Here is a 27,507-nt window from a genome sequence, read left to right as displayed (position 1 = left end):
TTCACAAATTCAGTATAACTCATTAAGATTTACAAGGATAAATTCCAGAAATATAAGATAATGTTTATCTATTCTTTTTATATAGCTGGGAGACAAAATGTAATAAAGTTAAAACAACAAATAATCTTACAGAAATAAAATACAATTAAAGACATAAATAACCAAAATGTATTAAACAAGATAAGCTCAAAGTGAATCCTGTTCCAGTTCCTAGAGGAAACACTAGACTTCAAAGTCTTAAAATAAGCAGGCTGTGTTGGGGTTATCTGGAGCAAGGAAATGGAAAGGGGGAATGGCATTCCACATCTGGGTGCCATCAAATGCCATTAAGTTATGGGACCCAATAATGCCAACTTATTAAAAAGGCAGAAATAATTGGAAATAGATGAGTTGCAAATGACCAACGTCTGTGTCATGAAGGACTTTCAACACCAGTTCCTTGAATTGCATCTGAAAAGCCAGTGAAGTTTGCAAAGTAGCAGAATTATGGGGGCACACTGAGGTATGCTCATAATTGCCTGCATTATTGTATTCTAAATGAGTTATAGTGACCTCTTACCTATTCATATTGACCAGAGTCAATCCAAAAGGAAATCAATTGTTCTTTGGAAGGAAAGATACTGAAGCTGAAGTTCAAATACTTTAGCTACCAAATGAACTGGCCATCAAATGAGAAGAAAAATCTCATTGAAAAAGACCCTGGTGTTGGGAAAGATTGAAGGGAAAAGGAGAAGGGGATGGCAGAGGATGAGATGTTTAGATAGTGTCATTGATGCAATGAACATGTATCTGGGCAAACTCCAGGAGACAGTGGAGAACAGAGAGGCCTGGGGTCCTATGGTCCATGAGGTCATGAAGAGTCAGACACAACTTACCCACTGAACAACTAATCATAGGAAACCATACAATGGAAGTAAGAACTTGCTTGAAATGCATATTTCTCATTGATTGTAATCTCTTGAGCAAATTTAATATAATAAAAAACCTGAGTTCCCCTTGTTGTATTACTTAGAGCTCCCATAGTTAGCTCCAAGAATTAATGAGGGTGCAGACAAACTGCACATAGAACTTTAGAATGTAACAGAATGATATGTTAGGAGTGGAAAATAGGACTTTGTTTTGGAACAAAATATCCACAACGTAAAACTGATTCCTAATCCAGATACATATTGCTCTTTTCAAAGGCAAGTAAAGGCATTAAGGTTCTCTTCATCTCCCATTCACATTAGAACAATGTAATTCATTTTACAAACCTTCAGAAAAGTAAGGTTATAGTTGTAATCCACATAAGTGATTTCCAGATTGCCAAGCACTATTTCACAGTTCTCATACATCCTCTTAAGGTTGTTATAGTGGTCATCCACACTTGCAAGTTGAGTTAGCTTATTGCTTGTTCCTTGACAAACTGAACAAAGAATAAACATACAATAAACATGAAAATCCGCATGCAAAGCAGGTAAACTATGTGCAGAATATGTTTTTTCCAAATTATGTCAATATAAAGTTTCTCACTGAAATTATTCCTATCACTTGGGATCTGAACATAAAATTCAAAATTCCATCTATTTTCAACTGAAAACAGAATGTTTTAGAAATATGAAGGCATTTTTATAATAGTTTTATGATTTTTATGATTACTTTTATAAAATATGTGGTCAGTTTGAATTTATATATTTTAAAATGTATATAGGTATTATAATAATTATAGTAGTTTGATTATTATTCAAACAATAAACATTCTAAAGGCATGCATTTAATAGTACTTGAAAAGGAAATGTAACTATTAACATATTTCAACCCATACCATTTCTTCAGTTGTAACAAATTATGATTTAATGTAAAATATTTTAGACTATAAAATTATATTTAAATTATGGGGCAAGAGAAACAAGATCCTTTAATATATAAAAGGATGGATTTAAATGTAAACAGCACCAGTATCAATAGATTAGCAAATAAACTAAATACCATTAAAATTAAGCAAATAAAGATTTTTGTGAGAAAACTGCAAATCAAAACTGTGGGATACAAAACATGAAATTCCTTATCTCTAGTGAATTATAATTTTCAGGGTTTTCATATTAATAACTAACATAAAATTTAGAATGTCTCATATATTGGGGAAATCCCAAGGACACTAAGAAGTACTTTGAAAGGCCTAATTATGCATTTTCATTGGGGAAGATTAATAGCTCTGTGTGGAGAACAATTAAGTTTAGTCAGGCTTAGAGCTCAGTAAAGAAAAGAAATTACTGTGTGTCTCACCCTCCATTGTTACCTATATGACAAACTGATAGAGATGAATGCAGCTATTTCTGACCTATGAAAGAAGAATTATTCATTTACATGAAATATAATTTGTATAACATCCATCTTTTAAAGCATTTATTCTAGAAAAAATATTACCATGTATGTATGTATGTATATTTTTATGCAGCACAATTTTAAATATTACTGCAGTCCCACCTTAGCCATGAAAGCCAGCTGGGTGAATTTGAGTTAGTCATTCTCTCCCAGCCCCAACCCACCTCACAGGACTTTTGTGAGGAAAATAGGTGGAGGAAGATGCGTTGGATATGTTTGTTGTCTTGAATTATTTATAAAAATAATAAAGGTGAATTATAAATAAAATAAATCGCCTGGCAGCAATAATAATGAAAAACATAATAAATATCTTGTTAAAAATCCAATTTCAAATTTTGGTTAACTCACTTCTGATGTCTCATGACCTGGAAAGCAGCAAGTACTTACAATGTTGTTGGCAAGGAGCAGGCAATTAGACCTTGATTGCTTGCTTCAACAAGTTGCACTAAGTGAGAAACTACTCATCATACTTGCTAGGGCTGAAATTGTTAGTACAGTCTTATTCAGCCTTTCAAAATCTTGTGCTGATGAATTATAAAAAGCAATATTAGTCTTGAGGGATATTAGATAGGACAGGACAGGTAGAATGGGTCTTGTGCAGCCCTACCATGCATCTCAATAGGAAGGTGTGGGAAAAAGAGATTATTGTTTTTACAGAAGCTGTAGAAGACATGTCTGTGAGGCAAATACATTGTATACATTTTAATCTCATGAGCCTAGCTTGAAGCTTGAGAATTGTATCTAGGAAGGTCTCTGCTTCGCTGAAAACTGGTCCAAACCAGAACTTACTGATATGATAGCAACTTTAAAGACAATCCCTAGGAACTAACAACTGTAAATAAGAGAAGGGGGTGATAAAATTAGAGTAGTGGGAGATGTAATCTGGGGTGGAGATAATGTATTCACTTTAGAAGCTTTGGATAGGTTGTGACGACATGATTACAGTATAATTACTAACCCAATGAAGAAAAGGTGGGAGGTAAATTTGTAATGGCAATGGAGAATATAAAGAATGAATATTGTAGATTTGGAGTGTGTCCACTATGTGTTTGCATGCAAAAGGAGCACCCCCTTTGCAAAGGAGTACAAATAAATCACCATTGTTTTCTCTTGGAAGTTTTGGCTTGTGATTTCATTTTAACTAAAAAACAAATCTCACAAAGGAGAGCAGAAATCCACAAAAAGATAGAATGTGTAACTATCTTATCCCAAAAAATACAGACTACTTTCTGTTGTCATTGTTGACAAAAAGACTGGAAAGAATTTGAGCAGTGAAGCTCTATTTGCATTCTTTACCCTCGCAGGACTTCCCTGCTGGCTCCCGTCCGACGCTCTTCCCTCTTGAGTCAGCATCCCCGAGGACTCCTTAGGAGCCAGGGAGCGATGCTGCCTCAAGAGGGAAGAGCGTCTGGAGGGAGCTGGCAGGGCAGTCCTGCACACGCGCGCACTCCCTGGCTGCTAAGGAGCAGCTGGGGAGTGCGCGCGTGCGCAGGACTGCCCTGCCGGCTCCCGCCAGCCTGCCCTGCGATTTTCCGGCGTATAAGATGAAAAGTCTTTAAAATCACCTCAAAAGTTGGGGGGTCGTCTTATACGCCCAGTCGTCTTATACGCTGGAAAATACGGGAAAGAAAAAGTATGAATTATAAAATATTTTGGTATTTATATATTATAATAGAAATTCAGTAGCCTTGTGTTACAACTTATCGACAAATATATATATTTACTTGTTGTCATTACCTGTACAACATTATAGATTTTGTCCAATAAAGTAAAAATTATACCAGCTATCCATAGAAATAATGTACAGAACAATTGCCAGACATCCTCTTGAATATATTCAAAAGGTTTTGTACAGGTAGTCTTCACGTTATGATAATAATGGTGCCTGCCCATTAGGGTTGGAAGTCATTAAATGAACTGAAAATAAAGATTGAATACTGAAGACCTTCATATGCCATAATAGGCAAAGAAGCTGGGAACACACAATATTGTGGAACAAAAATATAATTAGATCTTAATTTTTTAAAGTATCATAACTTCCTGTTGAAACCTCATTACAATTTTGTTGTAATACAGGCTGACAAATAAAATTTATTCCATGTTTTTCTTGCTATATGACAAAGAATAAAGCTGAATCAAATAGTTTTAGGTAAAACCTGTTTAATTAATAATAGGTGTCACCCTAATTTGTAATAAAGTAATGAAAATTATACACTATTTCTGAAATAATCAGGACTTAAAAATATGTACTTTGGAGGGGGTAAAAATGGTGAAACAAGAATGATTCTGATTCAGTTATTCATTTCCTTTGTTACAGTTCAGAATCAGGTTATTCTGTCTTTACAATTACCTGTTGAACTAATTCCTGATCACATCTTTGTATACAGCTATGGGTGTTTGTCCTCTTGGAACTTAGTCAATTCCAAGTACAAATATAATAAGACTACTGACCAATCATCCTTGCATCATAGCCCAGTGGTGGGATTCAGCCGTTTCGCACCACTTTTACAGAACTGGTAGCTAATTTTTTGTTCCCAGGCCCAGAATGGACTTCCAGAAGCAGCATCCACACGAACCGGTTGTTCACATATTTGAATCCCACCATTCTCATGGCCTATACTTTGAGCTACATGTAGAAATATGAGTTCAGTATCTCATAAATGTTCAACTTCATAAATATTGCTTCTCAGTCTCTAGCCTTAATTAGATAATAATTAATCACAGTTAATCTGATGAACTTGATATTTATCAAAAAGTAAAACAAAACATAGTTTAGCAAGCCCAAATAGCCATTTAGTGAAACTAGAGAAATGGTAAAGAGGAAATACTATTTCTTCTATGGTTTGTGATTTATAGTAATTTTTATTCATACATTTCATGTAACTAAGGAAAGGTTTAAAACTTTCCATGAATAACAGTTAATGTATATATTGAACTATATAATATAGTTTTTTAGATTAAATTTAGTGTGCCTAGCCAATGGTGTGACATTCAACAATCCATTCTTAAACAACTCCTGAATTAGTATGATGCATGAACCTATAACATTTTACATCAAAGCAGCAAAATTCCTTCATGTACATATCTAAAAAAGGAATGTTCTTGCCATCAGTAAGTGCCTATGAGCAGAATGGCATCTTTTAATCCCTTCTATGGCAAGCACCATTTTGTACTGGAAAGCAAATGTTGCTGACAAAATAAAAGTAACTGTTGTCTTAAAGATGAACTATCCATTTTTAATACTATATTTTGCTTCTAGGGATAGAAGTAAAAGTCGCCCTTTCACTTTAAGTTGGACTTTGACAAGTTGCTAGAGGGGCAAAATTTAGGTGGGATGAGTTCACATTCCCTTGGAAGAAAGGCAAAAGGCACAAGAGGTTATGCATGTCTTGTTTACTCTCTTATCTCTGAATAAGAGAATGAATCCTCTCAGAGATCTTTTGTATGGCAGTATTAAAGTATTGCTCTCTGAGGTAGAAGGCTATGGGTTTGCACAATACATTAGGCTAAAATGTAAATGGCTATTTGTGGTTAAGGAATAGTACTTCCATCCTAGGTCAAACTCTCATGATACTTTCTTCATGTAGAAAAGGATATGTACAGAGAAGGAGCATCTTTTCCACATGGGGGAAGGCACGAACTTTGGTATCATAGCCTTGGGGTCCCCTACCCCTGGGCAGCACCCCACTAACTGGGCCTTGAGTCCTTTGGAATTGGGCCATAGAAGTGCTGGGCGAGCTTATGCGTGCATCCCCACTTGCGTGAGCAGCACTCAAGAATGTGTTCGTATTCCATTTCCACGAGCAGCAGAAAGCACGTGGACATGCACAGAACCATCCCCTGCCCCCCCAACCAATCGGCAAAGCAGGAAAGGTTGGGAAACTCTGCCATACCCAATGTTTAATGCTTTATTATTCTTTTAATACCTTTATGTTGATCTAATTCATGTTAAAGGGATATTGATTTATTCGAATGGACATTTTTATTGTTGAGGTTCCATGCTATATTTTTCCATAGGAAAAATTTCTTCTTTGGTCCCGTCAGTAAAACATACTATGAATTTGAATCGTGGGTTCTTTGGCTAGACAAAATCAGATTCCAACTCGGTTTGGTTCACTATGCCAGGTGTAGTTTATAAAGTCTGACTGCTTGAAGAACTGGTTAGTGAGATTCAGGTTTCCAGGGGAAGATGACATGCAAATTCTGTCATACTATAAAACTGAGTATTTGAGAAAATTTTATTTAATGGGAAATTAATGTTTCAAAAAGTCAGTGCAAAACATCATTCTGCAAATGAAATAAATGTATTTGAGCATATTTAGGTACATATTTAAGCACATAAAATTTTCTTAATTTAATTTAATCTGTAAAACATGTAAATGCTGAATAAAAATTTATGCATTGAGTGCATATCCATGTGCTGAGGTACCTATTAGTTCCTTCAGAACTATAGATTAAGCAAATTAAAAAGTCCACACAGACAGAATGCCAAACAGATTTTCTGAATCAATAGCAATAATCCATGTTTACAGTTTGTTTGTGAAATTCAATATTTTTTGCCATTCCAGCTGAACCTCACTTTCTCAATTGGTCTATAGCAGAGTTCCCCAACATTTCCAGCTTTGCAGACTGGCGTGGGGTGGGGGGTGGGGAGAGGGGATGGTTATGGGTGAGTGGCTGACAAAAATGTGTGTGTGCACAGGTCCATTTGCATGAGTGGTGGCCATGCTCGCCTGCTGCTGACACAAATGGAACCCATGTGCATGCACTCTCCTGCTGCTCACACAAGGCTCCCCTTGTGTGGGCATGCAGACTTACCCACTACTTTGGGCAGCCCAGTTCTGAACAGCTCACAGCCCAGTAGTGGGCCATGGCCCATGGGTTGGGGACCCCTGGTCTATAGGGTCTGTTGTTCATTAGCAAACACTCTACAAATGGATAGACCTAGCTACTGCATATTGTTCTTCAAAGTTCACAAAATGAACTAGAACTGGAATACTATTATATAAACACATGCAAATAAACTGATATAATACCATATTTATTTCTTTATATGCCATTTAAATCACTTACACTAGCAGTAATAATTGCACCAGAAACAATAGCTCATGCTTATGTTACAAGAGAACATGTGGTTTCCAAGATTTGTTGGACTAAAAACTTCCATGGCCAAGGATTTCTTTTTGGCTTTCTGATTGCCTCTTTGGAATGGCATGTAGATATTATTTATCTCTATATGCCTATTGATGACCAGTTTGTCTGAATGTAAGCTTCCAGAAATTCTCTCATGTTTTTTGACTTGGTTTAGTCTAGCTTGTTCACAGTTGAAATTATGGTTAATTCTGTCCATGAGTTGTGAAATCAGAGAATTTTCATCATGTCTTCTGATTGCTACTTGGTATTTGTGGATGTGCTCCATTAGCTTTCTGCTGGCTGTCATACATGTAGGTGTACAACCCTTATATTATGTATTGTAGATGACTCCTGCTTTTTCTACTGGTGCTGCTGGGTCTTAGGATATTTTGGGGAGGGGCTTTAGTTGGTTTGTGTACTCTGGTGATGCTATAGGGTTATGTTAGTCTGTTGGTGATTTTTGAAATGTTTTTAATATATGACATTTTCATGGCTCGTGTTGTAGTGGGTTGAGTGGTCAGGCACTTTGATAAAGTTGCAGAGGGATCCAACCTCAGTGTAGTTTTAACATGATATATTTCTGTAATCTAGTCATGCCGGCCACATGACCACGGAGACGTCCTCGGACAAGCGCTGGCTCTTCGGCTTTGAAACGGAGATGAGCACCGACCCCTAGAGTTGGAAATGACTAGCACGCATGTGCGGGGGAACCTTTACCTTTACCTATTTCTGTAATGAATTAGTGAATTAGTGTCAGATTTTCTCCAGATCAATACTTGAACAGAAGATTCACAAGCAGTGATTTGAGGACTCAGTCTTGATATAGATTTTATTAGTAATTTTATACAATACTTTTTGTAAGATAGTTGAAAAATTACTATGAAGAAAATCTTAATTTGCAAATTGCAAGGTTCTAATATGTATAGCAAATTCGTGATTCAGACTTTATATATTTTTTCTTCTCCTTTTGACCCTAAGGCTGCCTGTGGTTTTTTTTTGTTAGGACACCTGGTATTATTAGTGTGACAGATTAGTTTGCTCTCATGGATATTTTAAAAACAGAATAGAATTATCTAATAGAATAAACATAGAGACACAATGAATTGCAATTCAGAATCATTCAGGACTATAATAATAAGTAAATCTTTCTAGCTGTTGTAGAACACAATAAAAACAATAAATTCTCATATCTATTTACCAGGTAATCTTAACATTTACCTTGAATTACATATAATGGAGAACCTTGATTAGGTTATTGTCACCTGTAGAGTACAAACTAATTTGTCATGTTAAGCATAATTAACATACTAGGCCCAAAGTATCAATCTTTCTTATCAGCAAATAAAGGTAAACAAATAATGGTATGCCACATGATAAACAAGTGCATCCAAGTTAAACCTATGACATTATCCTTGCCATGTTCCTACAAGTTTTGCAATACTATGTGATATATTATTATGACATTCTGAAAGAAGGAAGCAAACATAATCTTCATTAGATTTGTCTGATAAATTCTTTATAAAGAAGGCTAAAATTATATTATGTTATTCTCCATAGATGGAATACTGCATCAGCAAATTATTGAATTAGCAAGTCTGCTCTCTGAAAAAATTAGCTTCCATATCCAACCTGATTTTTAAAGACTTTTAAGAAAAAAAGAAAGAAACAGGAAGCTTACTGAACTCAAAGGAAACTGCCACTTTATAGCAAAATATCTTTGCTTTCTATTGTTCTGACTGTTTCCACCACTGCAGCCTTATTTTGAAGCTAGGAGAACCACATGTTCTCAAATCACAAATGGATTCTGTTCCTAGTATATGAAACACTGAGTTTGATGGACCAGAAAGGCAAGTTTATAAAGTCACTTTATTCCTCTAAAATGACACCGAAATTATTATACTAGATGATGAAGTTCAATCATTCCCTATTTCTCTGAATGAAAATTGCAATGAAGAAATATTTCAGCTAAGTATTAGGAAAACCATAGTTTAGAAATGGTTAGTAATGAGCTCTCCTCTGTCTGAATAGCATAAGTAGTGAAGAAACTTTTGTCTGGGAAGAAACAGAATTAATTTGCATTAGAAATCCTACATAGGAAGTGTGGTTACTTTCTTTTCATTTTAGGCAGATCTTGTTTAAAAACTGTCCTGTTTAAGCAATGATTTAAAGCTATCACAGCTGAAAAAGTAACTTTACAACTGGTTCTCACACTTATAATAGTTACAGCATCCCTGCAATTACATGGTCAATATTCAGGCCTTTAGAAGCAGTGGGCATGTATGTTTATCACAATTCAGTGATAAACAAGCAGTGTCAATGGAGAAATCAGCAATAAAGTTTTTGGGACTGCACGCGACAGAGGACTGGTAGATTCAGATCAGTCCAACCTGGGTAGTGGGGATGGAAGCAGATTGGAAAAAGGAGGTTTATGCCTAAAATAAAAGCACCACTTATGTCACCCTGAGCTCCTGAAGAAAATGTGAAATATTAATCAACAAATAAATAAATAAATAAAGTAAATAAAAATTGGAATGAAGGAAAAAAAGGAAGTCTGCTGATAGAACAGAAAGATATTCTAATATCTTGGACTCCATCCGCTTAAAGATGTGTGATTGTTTCAGGTCCTCAGTCAGGGGTACCAGGATTGCAGTTGTTAAATGAAATAGTCATGTGATGTCTCAATTAATGACCACTTCACACAGTGACCAAACCTCTGGTCCCAACAGTGGTCACAAGTTGAGGACCACCTGAAATGCAAACCAATTATTTAAAAAGAATTTTGTTTGACATTCTAACTTTCAAATTTATTGCTTTAGTTAATATTGTTTCACAGCCAATCCTTCATAATCCTTTGATAGAATCAGTAGTACAATACTGCTGAGTCTTGATTCTGGAAAAGTATTTGCATAGTACAGATCATTGGACAAAACCTTTGATTTTACTATACATATTTGCAAAAGGCCATTCTGTAACTGATAGTGCGGACACCTAGGCTTACATAGAATACTATATATGCTTATGATGATGTACACTGATGATGCTATCAATTTGGGTAACAAAATATTTGGAGCAAAACAACCAAGCTCAGAGAGCACCAAGGACCCCTAATTTCAACCCTGAGCTACAAATATTCTTCTTTATTGGTAACAATAGCATTATCAATAATAATTAGACCTACTGTATATGCTGCTTCATAGTCTTTACAGTCCTCTCTAAGCATTTTACAGTATCAACATATTGCCCCAACTATCTGGTCAATTTTATTGACCTCGGAAGGATGGAAGGCTGAGTCAACCTTGAGCTCAATCAAACTCATGGCAGTGGGAAACAGAGTTAGCCTGCAATACTGCATTTTAACCATTGCACAACCATGGCTCTATACATTGGTAAGCCTATAACTGGTCAGCTGTATATGTGAAGCTTTGGCATTCATAATCAAAAGATGACTGTAGATGGCACAATAAAAGCAATATTATTTTCTTAGAGTATACTAGATGAAGCATTTCTAAACAAGGTTATAGTATTTGACTTTTTATTATTTGTTACTTTCTGAAATATCTCCAGCAATTTAATAAAATCTGATACAGAAAAACAGTAAAATTGATAAAATCTATACTCTATAGCCCCCCAGTTAGCCCAAAATTTACCTTATCTTTTAATAAAAATGCAAAGCACACACATCCATTTTATAAATGTATCATAAATTGATTTGTAATAGATAAGTATTTCCAACTCTGAAGTAAACCCAAAAGACAAATATTATAAAGAACAAGAGCATAACATCGGGCTACCTATTACTTATAAATGTGATGAGAGATATCTTCTTCTATTAAACATGTCAGAAGAGACTGGGATGCATACTGACCTTTTAAAACAACATAAAATGGTTGTTAGCTCGTACATTTAAAAAGCTACTATTTCAAAGTGTAGTCCTGTTATCTCTAAATAGTAAGTTAAGAACTCATACTTAAATATATACCCAAGAAATCTAATTAATAAAGCTGTAACTAAAGTAAGAGCGATACAATTTTTATAGTAAGGTCTTTGGGCATCTGTTTTAATTGCAATAATCACAAGTCTACCTTGACAGCAGTCTGTCTTACAGGAAACTTCTCTGATATAAAATATGAGCTAAGGATGAGTGCATTAAAGAGTAGGGTGGGTGTTTAGTTGATACTGTCCCAAAATGAGTGGTGTATGCATGTTTTCCCTTTTCTATGTTGCCAGTAGAAATCACAGTTCCAAAGAAATAAATGTTATCCCCAGCTGTTATTCTGTGGCACGCACATTAGGAATGAGGTTTTATTTAATAATACAGAAAATGGTTCACAAAATACCATTTTAAGAGAAGTCTTTTGCACTGCCAGCTCACCATATTTGTCTCTTTTCTTGTACCCTTTCCGATTACTACTTAATATACACAGTTATGGGGAATATTGAAGAAAGAAAGGAAGAAAGAAAGAAAGAAAGAAAAAAAGAAAGAAAGAAAGAAAGAGAAAGAAAGAAGGAAAGAAAAAAGGGAGGGAGATAATCTTTCTATCTGAAAGTATGTGAGGAAATTTGTTAAAGATGTGAAGTTTCATCACTTACATCTCTTGAAGTGAAAGAACAATCAATGATTCATTATTAACAGGAAAAGATTTGGGAAAACTGCTTTGGCTAAAGACAATAAACATTTTTACAACTATTACATTATTCTCTTTTACCATAGCATTGTTAAATAAACAGTAACTGGCTCATGTATGGGAAGGTGTAGGAAAAGAAAGATTTGGCTAGCAAGATCTAAATACAATGGCTGTAATGAAGTTGAAACTAGACGTAGGAGGATTTTTTTTCACATTTTCACTCAAAAGTCATCATATTAATTTTTCATCACTCACTACTGCAACTATTCCAGTCAATAATCTGTGTTATGAGCATAAGACAAAACATTTTTTAAAAAAAGCTGTAATCCTGGTTTTCAATATGTTTCAACTTTGTTTTGGATACAACCAAATAAGGAAACTAGCATTAGCTTGTATGCAATACACTCGCATTCTGTAATTACCAGAAAAAAATAACTTGAAAACCATCTGAGACATATTAAGAAACCAATAAGCAGCTCCACAGGATAAAGTGCTGATAGTGTGGTAGAGCTTCCCAGATTTTTCTGTATAGAATACTTTCTAGTATAATTGTGCAGCAGTGTTATTAAACAGCTTAATTTTATCTGAAGATGCTATTATCTTTGTTCATAATTTTATAAAATGCCTATGAGACCTACTCCAATGTATCTGTAGAGTACAGCCACAAATTCAAAATCTACAAGATATTCAAAGTACAGTGAAAGCAAGTAGTATATAATAAATAAATAAAACACGGCCTTGAAATATCTTTTTTTAACAATTGATGACTTTGCTGTTCCCTGTAACAACATTTAGACAAAGGTTTCTTATAACATTTGCTTCGTAAAGTAGGTTGGGCTGTATGATTTTGAATGTTTGAATGGATTAATTATGATAACCAGAGTTGTAAGATAGAGGGGGCTTTTCCCTGCCAGATTTGAAACTTTATTTTGAAGCTGCTGCTTTTTGCTGGTTGAGAGATTGGTTTGTGTTAGAGAATACCAATGTATTAGATTTGGAAGGTTTTGACAATGTATTTGGATGGCATGCATATTTATGGCATGATAAGATAAAGGTCCACAAAGTTTTTAAAAATCATATAATTAGAAAGTCATTGATTAATGTGTGGATGAGATTTAAAGTTCTGTTAGAAAGTAAAACACCCAGGTGAATTTCACCGTTAGAGGCTAAGGCCCAGAAAAGGTCAAATATGGGAACCAAGTGGCTGAAATATAAGGATATATTGGTACAAGAAGGAGACCAATTTAAGATAAAAACATATGAACAGTTGAAAGATAATGTTGATGATTGGTTTCAATATTACCAAATGAATGAAGTGTATAAAATGGATAAAAAAGAGGTTTTCAAATAGAGAAATCCCAATTGGAAATGTTACTGTTAGATACAAAATCAAAGAATCTTTCCAAGATGTATAATTTATTGCTGGAGTGGCACACGGAAGATGAACAAGTGAAATCAGTGATGATTGATTGGGCTAATGATGTGGGGCATAACATTATGATGGAGGACTGGGAGAGGATGTGGAAAAAGGGTATTAAGTTTACAGCATGCAATGTTTTGAAAGAAAATATGATGAAGATGATGTATAGGTGGTATTTAACACCGGTTAAACTTGCAAAAATTTATTATACACATGATAATAAATGCTGGAAATGTAAAGCTGTAGAAGGAACCTTTTACCACATGTGGTGGACTTGCCCCATAGTAAAAGACTTCTGGGAAAAGATCTATAATGAATTAAAGAAAGTGTTGAAAAACACATTTATTAAAAAACCAGAAGCCTTCTTATTGGGTATAGTCGGAAAAGAAATTCCCAAAAAAGATGTTACTCTCTTTCTGTATGCCACAACAGCAGTGAGAATTTTGATAGCCAAGAATTGGAAGACACAAGAAATACCAACGGTGGAAGAATGGCAGATAAAAATGATGGACTATATGGAACTCGCTGAGCTGACTGGGAGAATCCATGACCAGGGAGAAGAGTTGGTGGAAGAAGATTAGAAGAAATTTAAGGACTATTTGAAGAAATATTGTCATATTAATTAGTTTGAAATGGACTTGGAAGTGCTTATAGGTTGCAGTTTTAGAGTTTAATGTTTAGTATTAAGGATAATATGAAAGAATGATTGTTAAATGATAAGAAATTAAATATAGATAGATATTAAATATGATTTAAAATTATGAAATAGAAATTGCTAATGATGATCTACGATGAAGCGCAGATAAGGAGGACTTGAGGAAGTCACCTGAAAATGATTAGAAAGATTAAGAATAATGAAGTTAAGTATTCTTTTTGTATTTTTGTTGATTGTATTGTTTATGTTATGTTTTGTTTTTATATGTATTTTTTGCTTTATTATGTTTTTATAAAAGCAATTTTAAAAAATTGGAAAAAAATATGATAACCAGAGTTGTGGAACTGAGTGGAATTAAACAGATTCCTATTTATTTCACCTTTTATTTGCCATTTCACTATCATGTGCTTATATAAATTTGCAAATTTAGATTTGGTTCAAAAAACCCCAATGCTTTGTTCATATCTTCATAATACACACTATAACTTTCCCAATGTATGTAAGTAATCTTCATATTGCCATTAAGCCAAAGAAAATTGATAAGATGCTTTGGTCTGATTTATATATGATCATGAGGGTATAATTGTAGAATGTACTTCCAATAAGGTTTATAAAAAAGAGAAGGAGAAATCATTGTTATCATAATATAACATGATATATTGAATTGTGAGCCGTGCAGAAATGTTTGCTGAGATGGGTCACAATAGAAATCTAATCTAATCTAATCAAATTAATCAATCAATATAATCACCTCAGAGTACTGTGAGTAGTTGTGAAACATATTGTTATATTCTGTGATGATTTTAGTGGGACAACCATAGAACAACCTACTATCTGGATAACGTAGCTCACATTAAGAAGATGCTTTAAAATTTGCTCATGAATAGTAGTAATTGCATATAGAAATATTTGTTTTGTTTGTGCCTTCAAATCAGTATTGAATCCTGGTAACTGTCTGGACTAGTTTTTGTAAGTACTTTGTTACCTTCTTCCCAGGGTTGAAACAGAATGACTGGCTCAGAATTACACAGCTGGCCTTGTGCCTAGTTTGGTCTAGTATCTTAACCATTACTGTAAACTGGCTCTATTGTAGAAATTAGAGACCATTTCAGAGGAACCATTTCTCACTTTTTACTGAGAAAAGAATGGGAATTTGAAATCAAAGAGAATTCATTTTTCCCTCTTTGAAAAGGGTGGATTTCAACAGTCTGAAGCTTAAATATTTGCAGTCAAGCTTTAAGTGGTTTCATTCATTTACTATATTCCTAATACTGTAGAGACCCACATTTCAAGTCCATTGTTAAAATAGGGATACTTGCATTCAGCATCCTTTAATATTTAATATACTCTCTGTCCACATCTAAATGAGCCACAATAGTATACAAGATGTATACACCACTAATACCATTTCTTAAAATAGATCTCCACTTATCAATTCTAATCTGATTCAATAAAACTGAGAATGGTCTTAGTTGTACTGTTAGACCATGGAAATAGCAAAAGCCTAAGTAAACTGTGATCTTTAGATTATAGTGTTGTTTTTGCAATGTACAACTTCCTGAATAGCTTAGAAAAACAGAGATCCAGGGATAAGTAGGCAGTTAAGACCTTGGACTATGTTATTTTTAGTAAGTGCATTTTTTTTTAAAAAAAGATGCTTTTTGTATAGCTGAAGAAAATGGTGGAAAAGGCAAGAGTATTTGTGGGCCTGATGAAACTCACATATTTCATGGATTAGTCAGTTCACCAGCTGCTTTCAACATTCCTCAAGGGCATTGCAGTGCATTCCACTAATGATATTGGGCAGCACAACTCCAAGTGATGCTATATAAGAATAGCCAGCCAGTCACACCTTAGAGTGGCTTTTAAGGGGTGAAACAGTGAAATCAGAAGAAGTAATATGTAGGAATTTCTCTTAAAAGCCAATGGCTGGGTAGAATTCTTTCTGCTTGTGTCTGTGTTTGTGTATGGAAACAAATACTGCACCAGCAACAAGTTTTGTTAACTAAACAAAAGTCTCAACACTAAAGTCTTTCCCCTATTTTACTGGTACCTTCAATATTTATCCATATCTTGTTTCTTTCCACCAGACAAGATATTATATATCATAGCTTAGCTAATATCTTAAGAAAAAATGCTAAAGGGTTGTGAAAGAAACGAATATAGAGGTTCTAGTGTTGTGAGTCTTGGATTTTTTTGTTCTGTTTCTATGCCACTCATTCCAAGAGATAAATTAAATGTGAAAACCTTTTTGAAAACTGTCCAAAGGTACTTTTTTCAAAAGGCAACTGGACTTTGTTTTTTCTTTGAATATGTTTAGCTTCTCATCCAAGAAGCTTCTTTAGAACTCCAGTTGCCTTTTGAAAAAAGCATCTTTGGGACAACCATGACTGGATGACTGAGAATCTCCCCAGACTTTTTTAAAACTAAAATTCTAAAAAGTTCTAACTGAAGAGTTAAATTTTCAATTCTCTCCTATAAATTGTGACATAGCATCAGGATTCAGTCTTAAATCCATTGGTCATTTATTCTACATTAAAAACTCCACAACAGGAAAAACTGAAATTAGCTGTTGGTGTTAAACCTGTTTCACCTATTTGTAAATTAAATCTATTTGTAGCTGAAATCATCCATTGAATAACTAAAAGTGCAGGTTGGATTCTATAGGTCTATGGGATCTCAGGAATACATGTTATCTGCGTTTATTAATTATTAATTATTATTATTATTATGTGATCAACAAGTAACATAAAGTTATTCAACCACTCTGCATTCCTGCTGTATTGCCTAATATTCACTTTTCAAAAATGGGCAATGCCATGATACCAAGTGAGAAAAGAAACAGGTTTTTTTGAGCACATGGGTACAACATGCTGTTTATCCATAAAAGCAAATAAAAGTACCTTTCTTTTTTAATTTTAACTAATTATATCAAAAATAATAAGTACTTGTATGTATAAATATTCTATGAAAGAAATACATATATATTTAAGATATAAATGTTCATATACATTTCTATACAATAATAATTAACAAACAATATAATGCTATAAAATAAAATTATTCTTTCTGTAGTCACTTCATTTCTCAAATGATCAATATTAAATTGGATATTATTTAAAATGTGTGATTAACACTACTACAGCAAAAAGGAATTCAAAATAATACTCACTAATGGTCCGTACAATACTAAGCAGCCATGCTTTTCAAAATGGATTTTATAAAGCTGCATTCCATCTGTTTTCCCACACTCTCTTCAAGACATGTAATGAATGTAACAGATTACTTATATCATGGCTACATTTTACTCAGAATGTTGTTTGCATGCCAGAAATGGTAATTGTTCATACATATTTATGGGTTTTCCATAAAAGAGCTAAAAGAGAAGCAGTTGCTTTGGGAATATGCTTCTATATTGTTGCTTTTTATTTAAACTCTTAATACTGAAACATACTCCTACAACATTATTTTGATGCCTGATAATCTTATATAATGGGACAGTTACTTTTCACTTTACTCTTCACAATAATTCTTGAAGGTGTAAATGAATGGAAGGAAAAAAGCAGCATCAGTCATGGAAAATGAAAGCATTTGCTGCATTATGTATAAAGCCAGTTTGGTGTAGCCCATGTGAGTGTTGCCGCAAGCATCATGGGTATTTGCAGCCCCACTCACACAAGTGTTGTCATGGGCATTCACAGCCCCACTTGTGCAAATGTCACCATGGGCATTCACCGCCACACATGAATCACTGTGAGCATCATGGGGCTCACAGCCACATGTGTGCAAGTACTCATGGCCTCATGCACATGAGCAATGAGTGTTCATGCGCATGCACATTCATGTGTTCACACACATTCTTTCTTTCCACCCTCCCCCAGCTCTGGGGAACTGTGATTTAAGGCACCAGGCTAGAAACCAGGATGGACTTCTTTTCCATCTTAGGCACAAAGCCTGCTAAGAGACTTTGGGTAAGTCATTCCTTTACACACACACACACACACACACACACACACACACCTGGGATTTTCACAAATATTAGTAAAATCAGAATTTATACCATACTTTAGAAGAAACTAAGTTTTGTGAGTTTCTTAAGGTAGCTTGGTTAGAAATCCCTCCTTCAGTGACTGCTCAAAATTATAACAGCACTGCACAAGGAGACTTATGATTGATCCTTGAGGTTGTGGCCACTGCAGCATCCCCCTGGTCACATGATCATGATTCAGAGCCTCAGCAAAAGGCAGACATTTATGATGTTGCAGAGTCCTGATCACAATGTGTGATCTGCACAGTGGCTTCCGACTAATAAAGTTAATGGAGAAGCCAGTAGGAAGTCATAACTAGCAGTCATGTGCTTAATGATTGTATGTGATTCACTTAATAATTACAACTGGAACTATTGGAACTGCTGTTGTAAGTCAGCCGTTCACATAATTTTTTTCACTTTGCAAATGTATCACCTATAGCAGAAATGCCTGCTGCAATTATTGATTTTAACTGAGAACTACCTATGTTTCCTTTAGGATTCATTAAAGCAGAAATCATTGTTCCAATTCTATTTCTTAGTATATTTGATATGAAAAAACAAACAACAAAAATCAAAACACCCCAATTTTGTTTCAGTAAAAGAAATCAAATATAATTGCATCAATAAAGTATAAAGACACATAATAAAACACATTTGTCTATCCTCTTACAGTTTTTAAGTTTTGTATCTCTGAATAGTGCAAGATGCAAACAAAAAGAAAGCATTTCAAAACCTAGTTATATCTGTACCAAGATAAGTTATTGTATGGTTCATAGCTTCAGTGTCTATCATTTCTTATTACTAAAAATAAAATCTTATACAAATGCAATGAACTATTAAAAGCTACTTTCCGAGGTGAAATAAGAGATTTAGCAGCACTGACAGAAAGTTTCCATACATTTAGCTGGCTCATGCTGAAAAGAGAGTGTGATAGACTTGATTAGCATTGGTCTGGCTGGATTAGGCTATCCACATGTTTTTGTAATCTTAGATGAATTAATGTATTGTTTTACTATTCAGCTTTTACTCGGCACACTCATATAGTCTCTCCCTCATTTACTTCTATTGTTTGGAGGGGGGTAAATGATTGAAAAAAGTCATAGAAATCCAAATCTATTATTGTTGTGTTTAAAAGAAAGTGATACAAGCTTATTAACCTAACCTTAATTATTTAAATTTTGATTAGAAAATGAAAAGTGAAATGGTAATTCAGAAATTGCAAGAAGCAGAATGAAATATAGGTAGTCCTCAATTTATGATCACAACTGAGCTTCCATTGCTAAGCAAGACAGTTATTACATGAGTTTTGCTACATTTTACAACCTTTCTTGCCTCAGTTAAGTGGATAACTGCAGTTGTTAAATTAGTAACACAGTTGTTAAGTGAATCTGTCTACCCTATTGACTTTGCTTGTCAAAAAGTCACAAAATGACCCTGGGACACTGCAACCATCATAAATACATGACAGTTGCCAAGTGTCTGGATTTTGATCATGTGACCATGGGGATGCTGCAATGGTCGTGAGCATGAAAAGTGGCTATAAGTCTCTTTTTCAGTCCTGTTGTGACTTTGAATGGTGACAAATTGAATGGTTTTAATTTGAGGACTATCTGTACAGTGTTCCAAAGAAGCACCCAGAGAGCTTAGTTTAATTGGGAATTGTGTAATACATTCCTCAAATGTTTGAAAACTATAAAAAACATACTAAAAGTATTGCAATTTGAAATCATCTTTACTTCTTTGTTGGTAAGCAGGAAAGTGTTATAACTTTGATTTGTATGGATCTCAAGCCAACTGTATTTATATACACCCACACCAATTTAAATCACACAAAAAGGTATAAGGCCAGTGCTCTGACAGATGGCCCCCCAAATGAAACAAAACATTTTCAGCCAAATTGCCAAGCTCAGAGAACAAACCAACATCCCAGGAGCTGCAGGGATCCGGGCGTGCCCTTTTTAGTCATCTGTTCTCTCCCAGCCTACGTACCTCCTTGTTACTTCACAAGGCAACCCCTCTTGTAACAGTAGACTGGAAAAGTAAACCCTTTTTTAGTTAAATTACAGACCTTGTCCTCAAACACAATGGAGCATGAGCCCAAAACAGGAAATAACTTACTGGTAAAATAAACAGACCATCATCTCTTGACACAGAAGTTTTTTGCAAACGGTTGCCTCCAGCAACCAGCCCTGCCCACACATTCCCTTTTTGTTATGCAGCCCCCAAGGCATGGCTTCTCACTGCTTTCTCCTTCTCCCCTTCAGCCGACCCATTGCCTCCCTCTCATTTACTCGTGTGACCTGTCTACGTTTATGTGTGTCTCTGACATCTTCCAGCTGTGCTGCCTCCAAGTCTGACTCATCCCCCCAGCACAGCTGGCTTTCAACTTGACCACGAGTGGAGGGGCCAGGTTCTTCCTCGCTTTGTAAGTCTAGTAACTCATCAGAGCCTTCCTGCAACTCTGATGGCTCCCCAGGCCCCTCCTCCTCATCTGATTCCCTGGACTCAGTTGCTGGGATCACAGGCTGGCACGGAATCACAACATCCTCCTCCTGCAATGCACAGCCTTTCCTGTAAGCAACCCAGCTTGCCCAGGGTCAGGTTGGCCATTGTGGGAGGACGGGGATGGGCCATGCCTCCCATGATGGCCAACCTGACCTGGGTCAAGCTGGATTGCTTTAGCTGTGAGGAGCCTGTTCTAAGGTTTCCATTGCCTAGGCTTCCTGAAGCTGATGGGAACTATGGTTCGCCACAGCTGAAGAGTTTAGCTGAGCCACAAAATTAACACACCTGCAAAGCAGTGGTGCACCCTAAGCAAGGCAGTGGCATGAGCTTTGAGGGTGCGAGTATCTGTATTTCTGTGGCTCATGCGTAGAATTCATACCGTGCCTTCCCATTGGCATTCAATGAGGCAAATCGTGGTAAATACAAATATTTTTTTTGAAAAATAAAGGGACAGATTACAATATTGATGATGAATGTAAATAAAAAGGCAGTTTCCAAAGCCTTCCTCCCCAGCAAGGGAAACCTGAGTCACCTCCCAGAGTGGGACATCTCGTGATGCCCAGCTTTCTTTCCTGCCTTTCTGCAGAGGAAGAGAAAGCCAGCAAAGACCAGTGGGCAATTCAGGTCACCTCTGGAGGCTGCTTCGGGGTGAGGGTGAAAGAGACAAGCTGATGGTTGAGGCCCCGGCCAGTCCCCACCCCCGCCTGCCCACTGGATTCCCTGCCCTGGATTCCCCAATGTGTGTGTGTGTGTGTGTGTGTATGTGTATGTGTATGTATATATGTATATATATACGCGATGGCTCAGTGGGTTAGGATGCTGAGCTTGTCAATCAGAAGATCGGCAGAAGATCGGCAGAAGATCGGCAGTTTGGCGGGTCGAATCCCGAGTGCCGCATAGCAGAGTGAGCGCCTGTTACTCGTCCCAGCTTCTGCCAACCTAGCAATTCGAAAGCACGTAAAAATGCAAGTAGAAAAATAGGGACTACTACGGTGGGAAGGTAACAGCGTTCCATGCCCCTTTGGCGTCTAGTCATGCCGGCTACATGACCATGGAGACGTCCTCGGACAAGCGCTATATATTTGAAAAGAAGACCTCAACTGAATGATCATAATGGAGCCTTCCCATTATGGCCGTATGTCATGAAAGTTGTAAAGCAGATCACTCTTGTGACAAACCTAATTTTTTCACCTTTTCTGCAGTGATTGTTAAGTGGATGCTACAGTTGTAAAGCAGCCACTGCAGTCATTAAGAAAACCCATTGTTCACAGTGGGCTAGTTCTGCTGAAAACTGGATCTAAATGTTAGTTTTCAAAAAAAAAGATGGTCATGTGACTGCAGGAACTGCATTCAGCCATACTCTTTTAGTTTCTAATTATTTGTGTGCATGTGTACATAGGGAAGTCCTCAGGGAAAGGGCGGTATATAAATGCAATTAATAAATAAATAATAGACACACACACAATTAATAAAAGCTTAAATATTTTAAAATAATTTGATTAATATCCCTTCTTCTATTATATTTATTTTCTCACAGGGTAAAACTTCACAGTATGTCATCTTCTAAAAGAGTTTATTTTGGTAATTTTTTCTTAAATCACATTAAAACTGAGAAGTAGCCTAATGCCAGTTTAGTGTAGTGGTTAAGGCATCAGACTTGAAACCAAGACAGTATGAGCGCTAGTCCTGCCTTTGGCATAAAGCCAGCTGGGTAACCTTGAGCCATTCATTATCTTTCATCCCTAAGAAGGAAGCAATGGCCAAGCAGTTCTGAAAAATCTTGCCAAGAAAACTGCAGGGACTTGTCGAAGCAGTCTCTGAGAATCAGACATGATTTAAAGAAAACAAACAAACAAACAAAAAAGCTTAGGGTACTCTGTAAGAACACATTTTTTCATAAATATACATTCTTTGTACTATATTCAGAAAGTTTTTAAACAAATGTGCTCTATGTAGATGTGCTGCAAATTAATATACTTATTTGTGTGAGCTAAAACTCAAATACTTTGGCCACCTAATGAGAAGGAAGGATTCACTGGAGAAGAGCCTAATGCTGGGAAAGATTGAGGGCAATAGAAGAAGGGGACGACAGAGAATGAGGTGGCTGGGTGGAGTCACTGAAGCAGTAGGCGTGAGCTTAAATGGACTCCAGAAGATGGTAGAGGACAGGAAGGCCTGGAGGAATGTTGTCCATAGGGTCGCGATGGGTCGGACACGACTTCGCAGCTAACAACAACAACAACAACATTTGTGTCTGTGTAAAACAAAAATACCATTTTAAATATTTGTGATTTAACTTAAGTAATTAGGATCAAAGAGAAAACATTTTCTCTTTCTGGAAAAAAAATTTGAGATAGAGACACACAGTTCAAATTACATTAGCTACAGCCAAACACAAATCTTTTGGTGGAAAATAATAAAACAAAATGCTAAGAAATGCAGACAGAGTGTGCCAAGGGAGATCCAATTACAGGGAAGAACATATAAAACACAGAAGCTGGAAAAAGATTGGGCTATATTAAATACCATCCAGTATGTATGTATAGGAATAGAGCTTGGCAAGTTGGAAGAGATAAGGTGAGATACAGTTGTGCCAAACAATACGGATGAGAATAGAGAGCAAGCTGAATATGAGGGAATACAAATATAGATGTCAGCTGAAGTCAAGATCCACAGGAAGAAAGCGATAAAGTGCCAAGGGTGTGGGAAAGGGACTGAATGGGAAAGCAGCTGGAAAGAGAGAAAGGAAAAAGTTGCTATTATTCCTTTCTTGATTTCTTTCCACTCAAGCAAAATATACAGTCTTTAGGATGTATAATCCATACGTTAGGAGAATATAATTCTTCACATAGACAATAAACTTTACACAGTTTGCAGATAAAAGGATTTCAGACTGCATATCTAGGCAGCTTCAGAAAGACATTACTTAAACACAACAGGGATTCTGCACATTAAATGGAAATGGAAGAATAATGTGCTTCCTAAGAAAGGTGAAATCAGTCCTGTCCACCTGGAAGTCATTTAGTGGGCTCCCACACTCTGTGGGTTTATATGATGTCACCATGTTTTATTTATGCAAAGAAACTGTAAAAGGAAAGCCAGCAGTGGTGGGAAACACAGAAATGAAAGTAGTAAAAATAAAAGAGCTTTAAAGTCCACCACTGTAACTAGCAACATGCAGGAATTCAAAATATAGTTCATTAGCTCTAATTAAATTGTCAGTTCCTGGTCCTCTATTCTACTGTGGATTATTTTCCAAAAACAAGATGCATCATGAAAAATTAATCAAATGCTGTCTAGTAGTTGATCCTACAACTACGACTACAACTGGAGAATACTAAAAATATCAGATAAAAATATCAAATATAGAAGTTTTGCCAGAGATTGACAATCTGATCTTCTATCTTTTCCATCCTGTGATTTCAATTATATTTCAGTAAAAGCTCTCTGAGTGACAAAGACCAAAAGTACCCTTCAAATGGCATTACAGATAGTCCTCAACTTATGATCATAATTGAGTCCAAAATTATAATTGCAAGTTTGGCCAGTCATTATGTGAGGTGCCCAGGTGAGCACCATGCTTAAAGACCACGACCACTGGGTTCCACACCTGGGGGCCTCCTCCCACCCATCACATCTTGGTCCACTTACCTTTTCTGAAGGTCACCTTCAGAAAGGAGAAGCAACCAATCTGCCCAGCAGCCTTCTTATACAGAGGCCATGGGTGCCATTCAGGAAGCAGGCACCATTTTGGGAACAACAGGGAGCATGTGCAATTGCAATTCTAGGAAACCATGAAGTAGTCTCTGTATAGAAAGGCCATGTGGTGGATCAGCTGGTTGTTTTCCCCAAAGCAAATCTCTGAGATTTTCAGCTGCTTCTACAATGACTCCCACTTCTGGGGTGACGCACACAATCTCCATATAGGATGGCCAAGCAGCAAATCAACTAGTTCTCCTTCCCAATAGCCATTTTTTGAAATGTTAAGTAAAGTGAGGCATAATGGGGAGGAAGAAGATGGGCACTGGGCTGGGAATCAGGTCCAAAGCCTGTGGGATGGGTGGGATGGGAGGAAGATAGGCAGGGGGTGCTGCAGCATTCTTGTGGTGTGTTGTGAGTATGGGTGGATTGCCAAACATCAGAATCTTATCTGAGTGTCTGCAGGGATGCTTCAGGGTTGTAACTTCAGCTATATAAGGCCTTTTGTTCAATGCCATCATAATTTTGAAGTCACTGAATGAATGGTCATAAGTTAAGGACTATCGTATTTTATATGGTTGTTTTCTACTCCCTACCCTGGCATCTTTTACTAATTCATTCAGTAATGAAATCATTTATGCTCTTACATTCTCTCCATTGCCATGTACCGTATTTTCCGGCGTATAAGACAACTGGGCGTATAAGACAACCCCCTACATTTCCTGTTAAATTATAGGGTTTGGGCTATACTCGCCGTATAAGACTACCCCTCTTCCAACGCACACCAAATAAAAATTAAAAAACATCCGATTTGATTTTAATATGGTAATTTTAATTCAAATGCTTATGACATGCAGGTGCTTAGTAGGAAAACTGTCACTTATAAACATAAGACTGTTTGTCATCAAACGTGTAAACATAAAACAGTGCAAGTGGATTAAACTATAATAATAATAATAATAATAATAATAATAATAATAATAATAATAATAATAATAATAATAATAATAAGTTGGAAGGGACCTTGGAGGTCATCTAGTCCAACCCCCTGCTAAGGCAGGAAACCCTATACCATTTCAGACAAATGGCTGGCCAGTCTCTTCTTAAAAACTTCCAGTGTTGGAGCATTCACCACTTCTGGAGGCAGGTTGTTCCACTGGTTAATTGTTCTAACTGTCAGGAAGTTTCTCCTTAGTTCTAGGTTGCTTCTCTCCTTGACTAGTTTCCATCCATTGCTTCTTGTCCTGCTTTCAGGTGCTTTGGAGAATAGCTTGGCTCCCTCTTCTTTGTGGCAGCCCCTGAGATATTGGATCCATGCTATCATGTCACCCCTCACCCTTCTCTTTGTTAAACTACACATACCCAATTCCAGCAACCGTTCCCTATTTTCCTAATTCACTTTTTCACTTTTCCTAATTCACTCTAAAGCTTTCCCTGCGCAGAGCCTTAAGTAAAACCAGCTGCCTGCAATTAGTGCAGGTTCGCATCCCACCAGGCTCAAGGTTGACTCAGCTTTTCATCCTTCCAAGGTAGGTAAAATGAGGACCCAGATTGTTGGGGGCAATAAGCTGACTTTGTAATAATGCTGCTTGGGGTGTGTGTGTGTGAAAGCCCTAATAAACAGGCATATACACAGAATGAAGGCTATTGCTAAGCACATTGATTTGTGCTTTAAATTGTAAGCCACCCTGAGTCTTCGGAGAAGGGCAGGATATAAATGGGATTTTTTTAAAAAAAGACCAAATGGGAGATCCGCTCCAGGTTTTCCAGCCCGCCTGCCCAGTTCCTGAGTCAAATGTGTCCTTAGAGCTAAGCCGCTGCTCTGGCTGCTGCCTTCCCCACCTGCCTTTCAAGTTGGGATATACTACAGCTGGTCTTCAACTTTAGAAGGAAAGACGCCAAGACCCCAGCCTGTAAAAAATCACAGACTGCAGCTTCTTCTCCAATTGGTCCCGCTTTCCCTGCGCAGACTAAATGGCAGATCCGCTCCAGGTTTTCCAGCCAGCCCTGTCCCTAAATTTTCAGCACCCGGCATATAAGACGACCCCTGACTTTTGAGAAGATTTTCATGGGTTAAAAAGTAGTCTTATACGCCGGAATCTACGGTATACTAATATACTATATTGCTAAGCACATTGATTTGTGCTTAGATTGTAAGCCGCCCTGAGTCTTCGGAGAAGGGTGGGATATAAATGGGATTAAAATAAAAAATAAAATAAATATACAGGTGAATAAATTTTACTCTTAAACTATACATTTAAAACAGACATTTTTCTAAGCAGATACCTGCCAGTCATTCTTTCTTACTTTCAGCTCAGCCATTATCTTGTCTTGCTTCCATTTATGTTTTTATGTCACCCAGCATAATTATTATTTTATATTCATTAAGAACATATTTTCTTTTATTATCACCATTTACTATACCATAATTATACACACACACATGGCATAGCAATCTTATCTTAGCAATCACACACGGTTTAGCAATCTAACAAAACTTAAATCTTTTCCCCCTCTGCCAGTGATACTGTATAGGCAAAATGGGAAATATTTTGAAAAAAGGCTCCTTAATTTTCTTTGTGTATGGACAATGTATAGATTGTGAATCTTGTCATGATTAACTGCTTGATAATATCTTTATTTATTTGATTTTTATTGTTTTTATTGTTTTTGAAACAACACAGACAGTGAAATCACATAATACTCTTTCCTCCTCCTGTTTTCCTCTCAATAACAACTCCATGAGTTGTTTGGTGTACAACTAGTTTGCATCTATATTGTGACTGTGTAAAATTTTGGAGGCAAAACTGAGAGAAAAATGTAACAAATTCCTAATCCAGCCACTTCAAAAATAACTCCGATATGAATTTGCCCATTTTCTAGCAAAACAATGCAACATCTATTTTTAATAAATTGATAACAAAATGTATGTGAAATAGAAGAAATTTCAGGCCACTTCGTCTGCATGCCTTTTCTGCATGAAATGATGGGAGCTATTATTAAAGACAGAATAAAGTAAAGAAGGTGTCATGGTTCCAAAAGGTGATACCGATTAAAGCAAAGCTTGGTGGCTTGA

At 36.3% G+C, this 27,507-nt stretch overlaps 1 protein-coding gene across 1 annotated transcript in view; it reads right to left on the bottom strand.

Annotated features, from left to right (window-relative positions):
- The window catches only part of EGFR (epidermal growth factor receptor), a 220,649-nt gene that overhangs the window by 117,966 nt on the left and 75,176 nt on the right, over window positions 1–27,507 (bottom strand). Inside the window, exon 2 of the mRNA XM_081342924.1 lies at window positions 1,254–1,405. Within this exon, the coding sequence (XP_081199050.1) occupies window positions 1,254–1,405 (152 nt within the window). The remainder of the gene's footprint in view (window positions 1–1,253; window positions 1,406–27,507) is intronic.

The sequence above is a fragment of the Vipera berus genome (genome assembly GCF_964194415.1).
Source record: "Vipera berus genome assembly, chromosome: Z".
Classification (NCBI taxonomy): Eukaryota; Metazoa; Chordata; class Lepidosauria; order Squamata; family Viperidae; genus Vipera; species Vipera berus.
The sequence above is the reverse complement of the archived record's forward strand: the minus strand, read 5'-3'. Positions and strand labels throughout refer to the sequence as shown.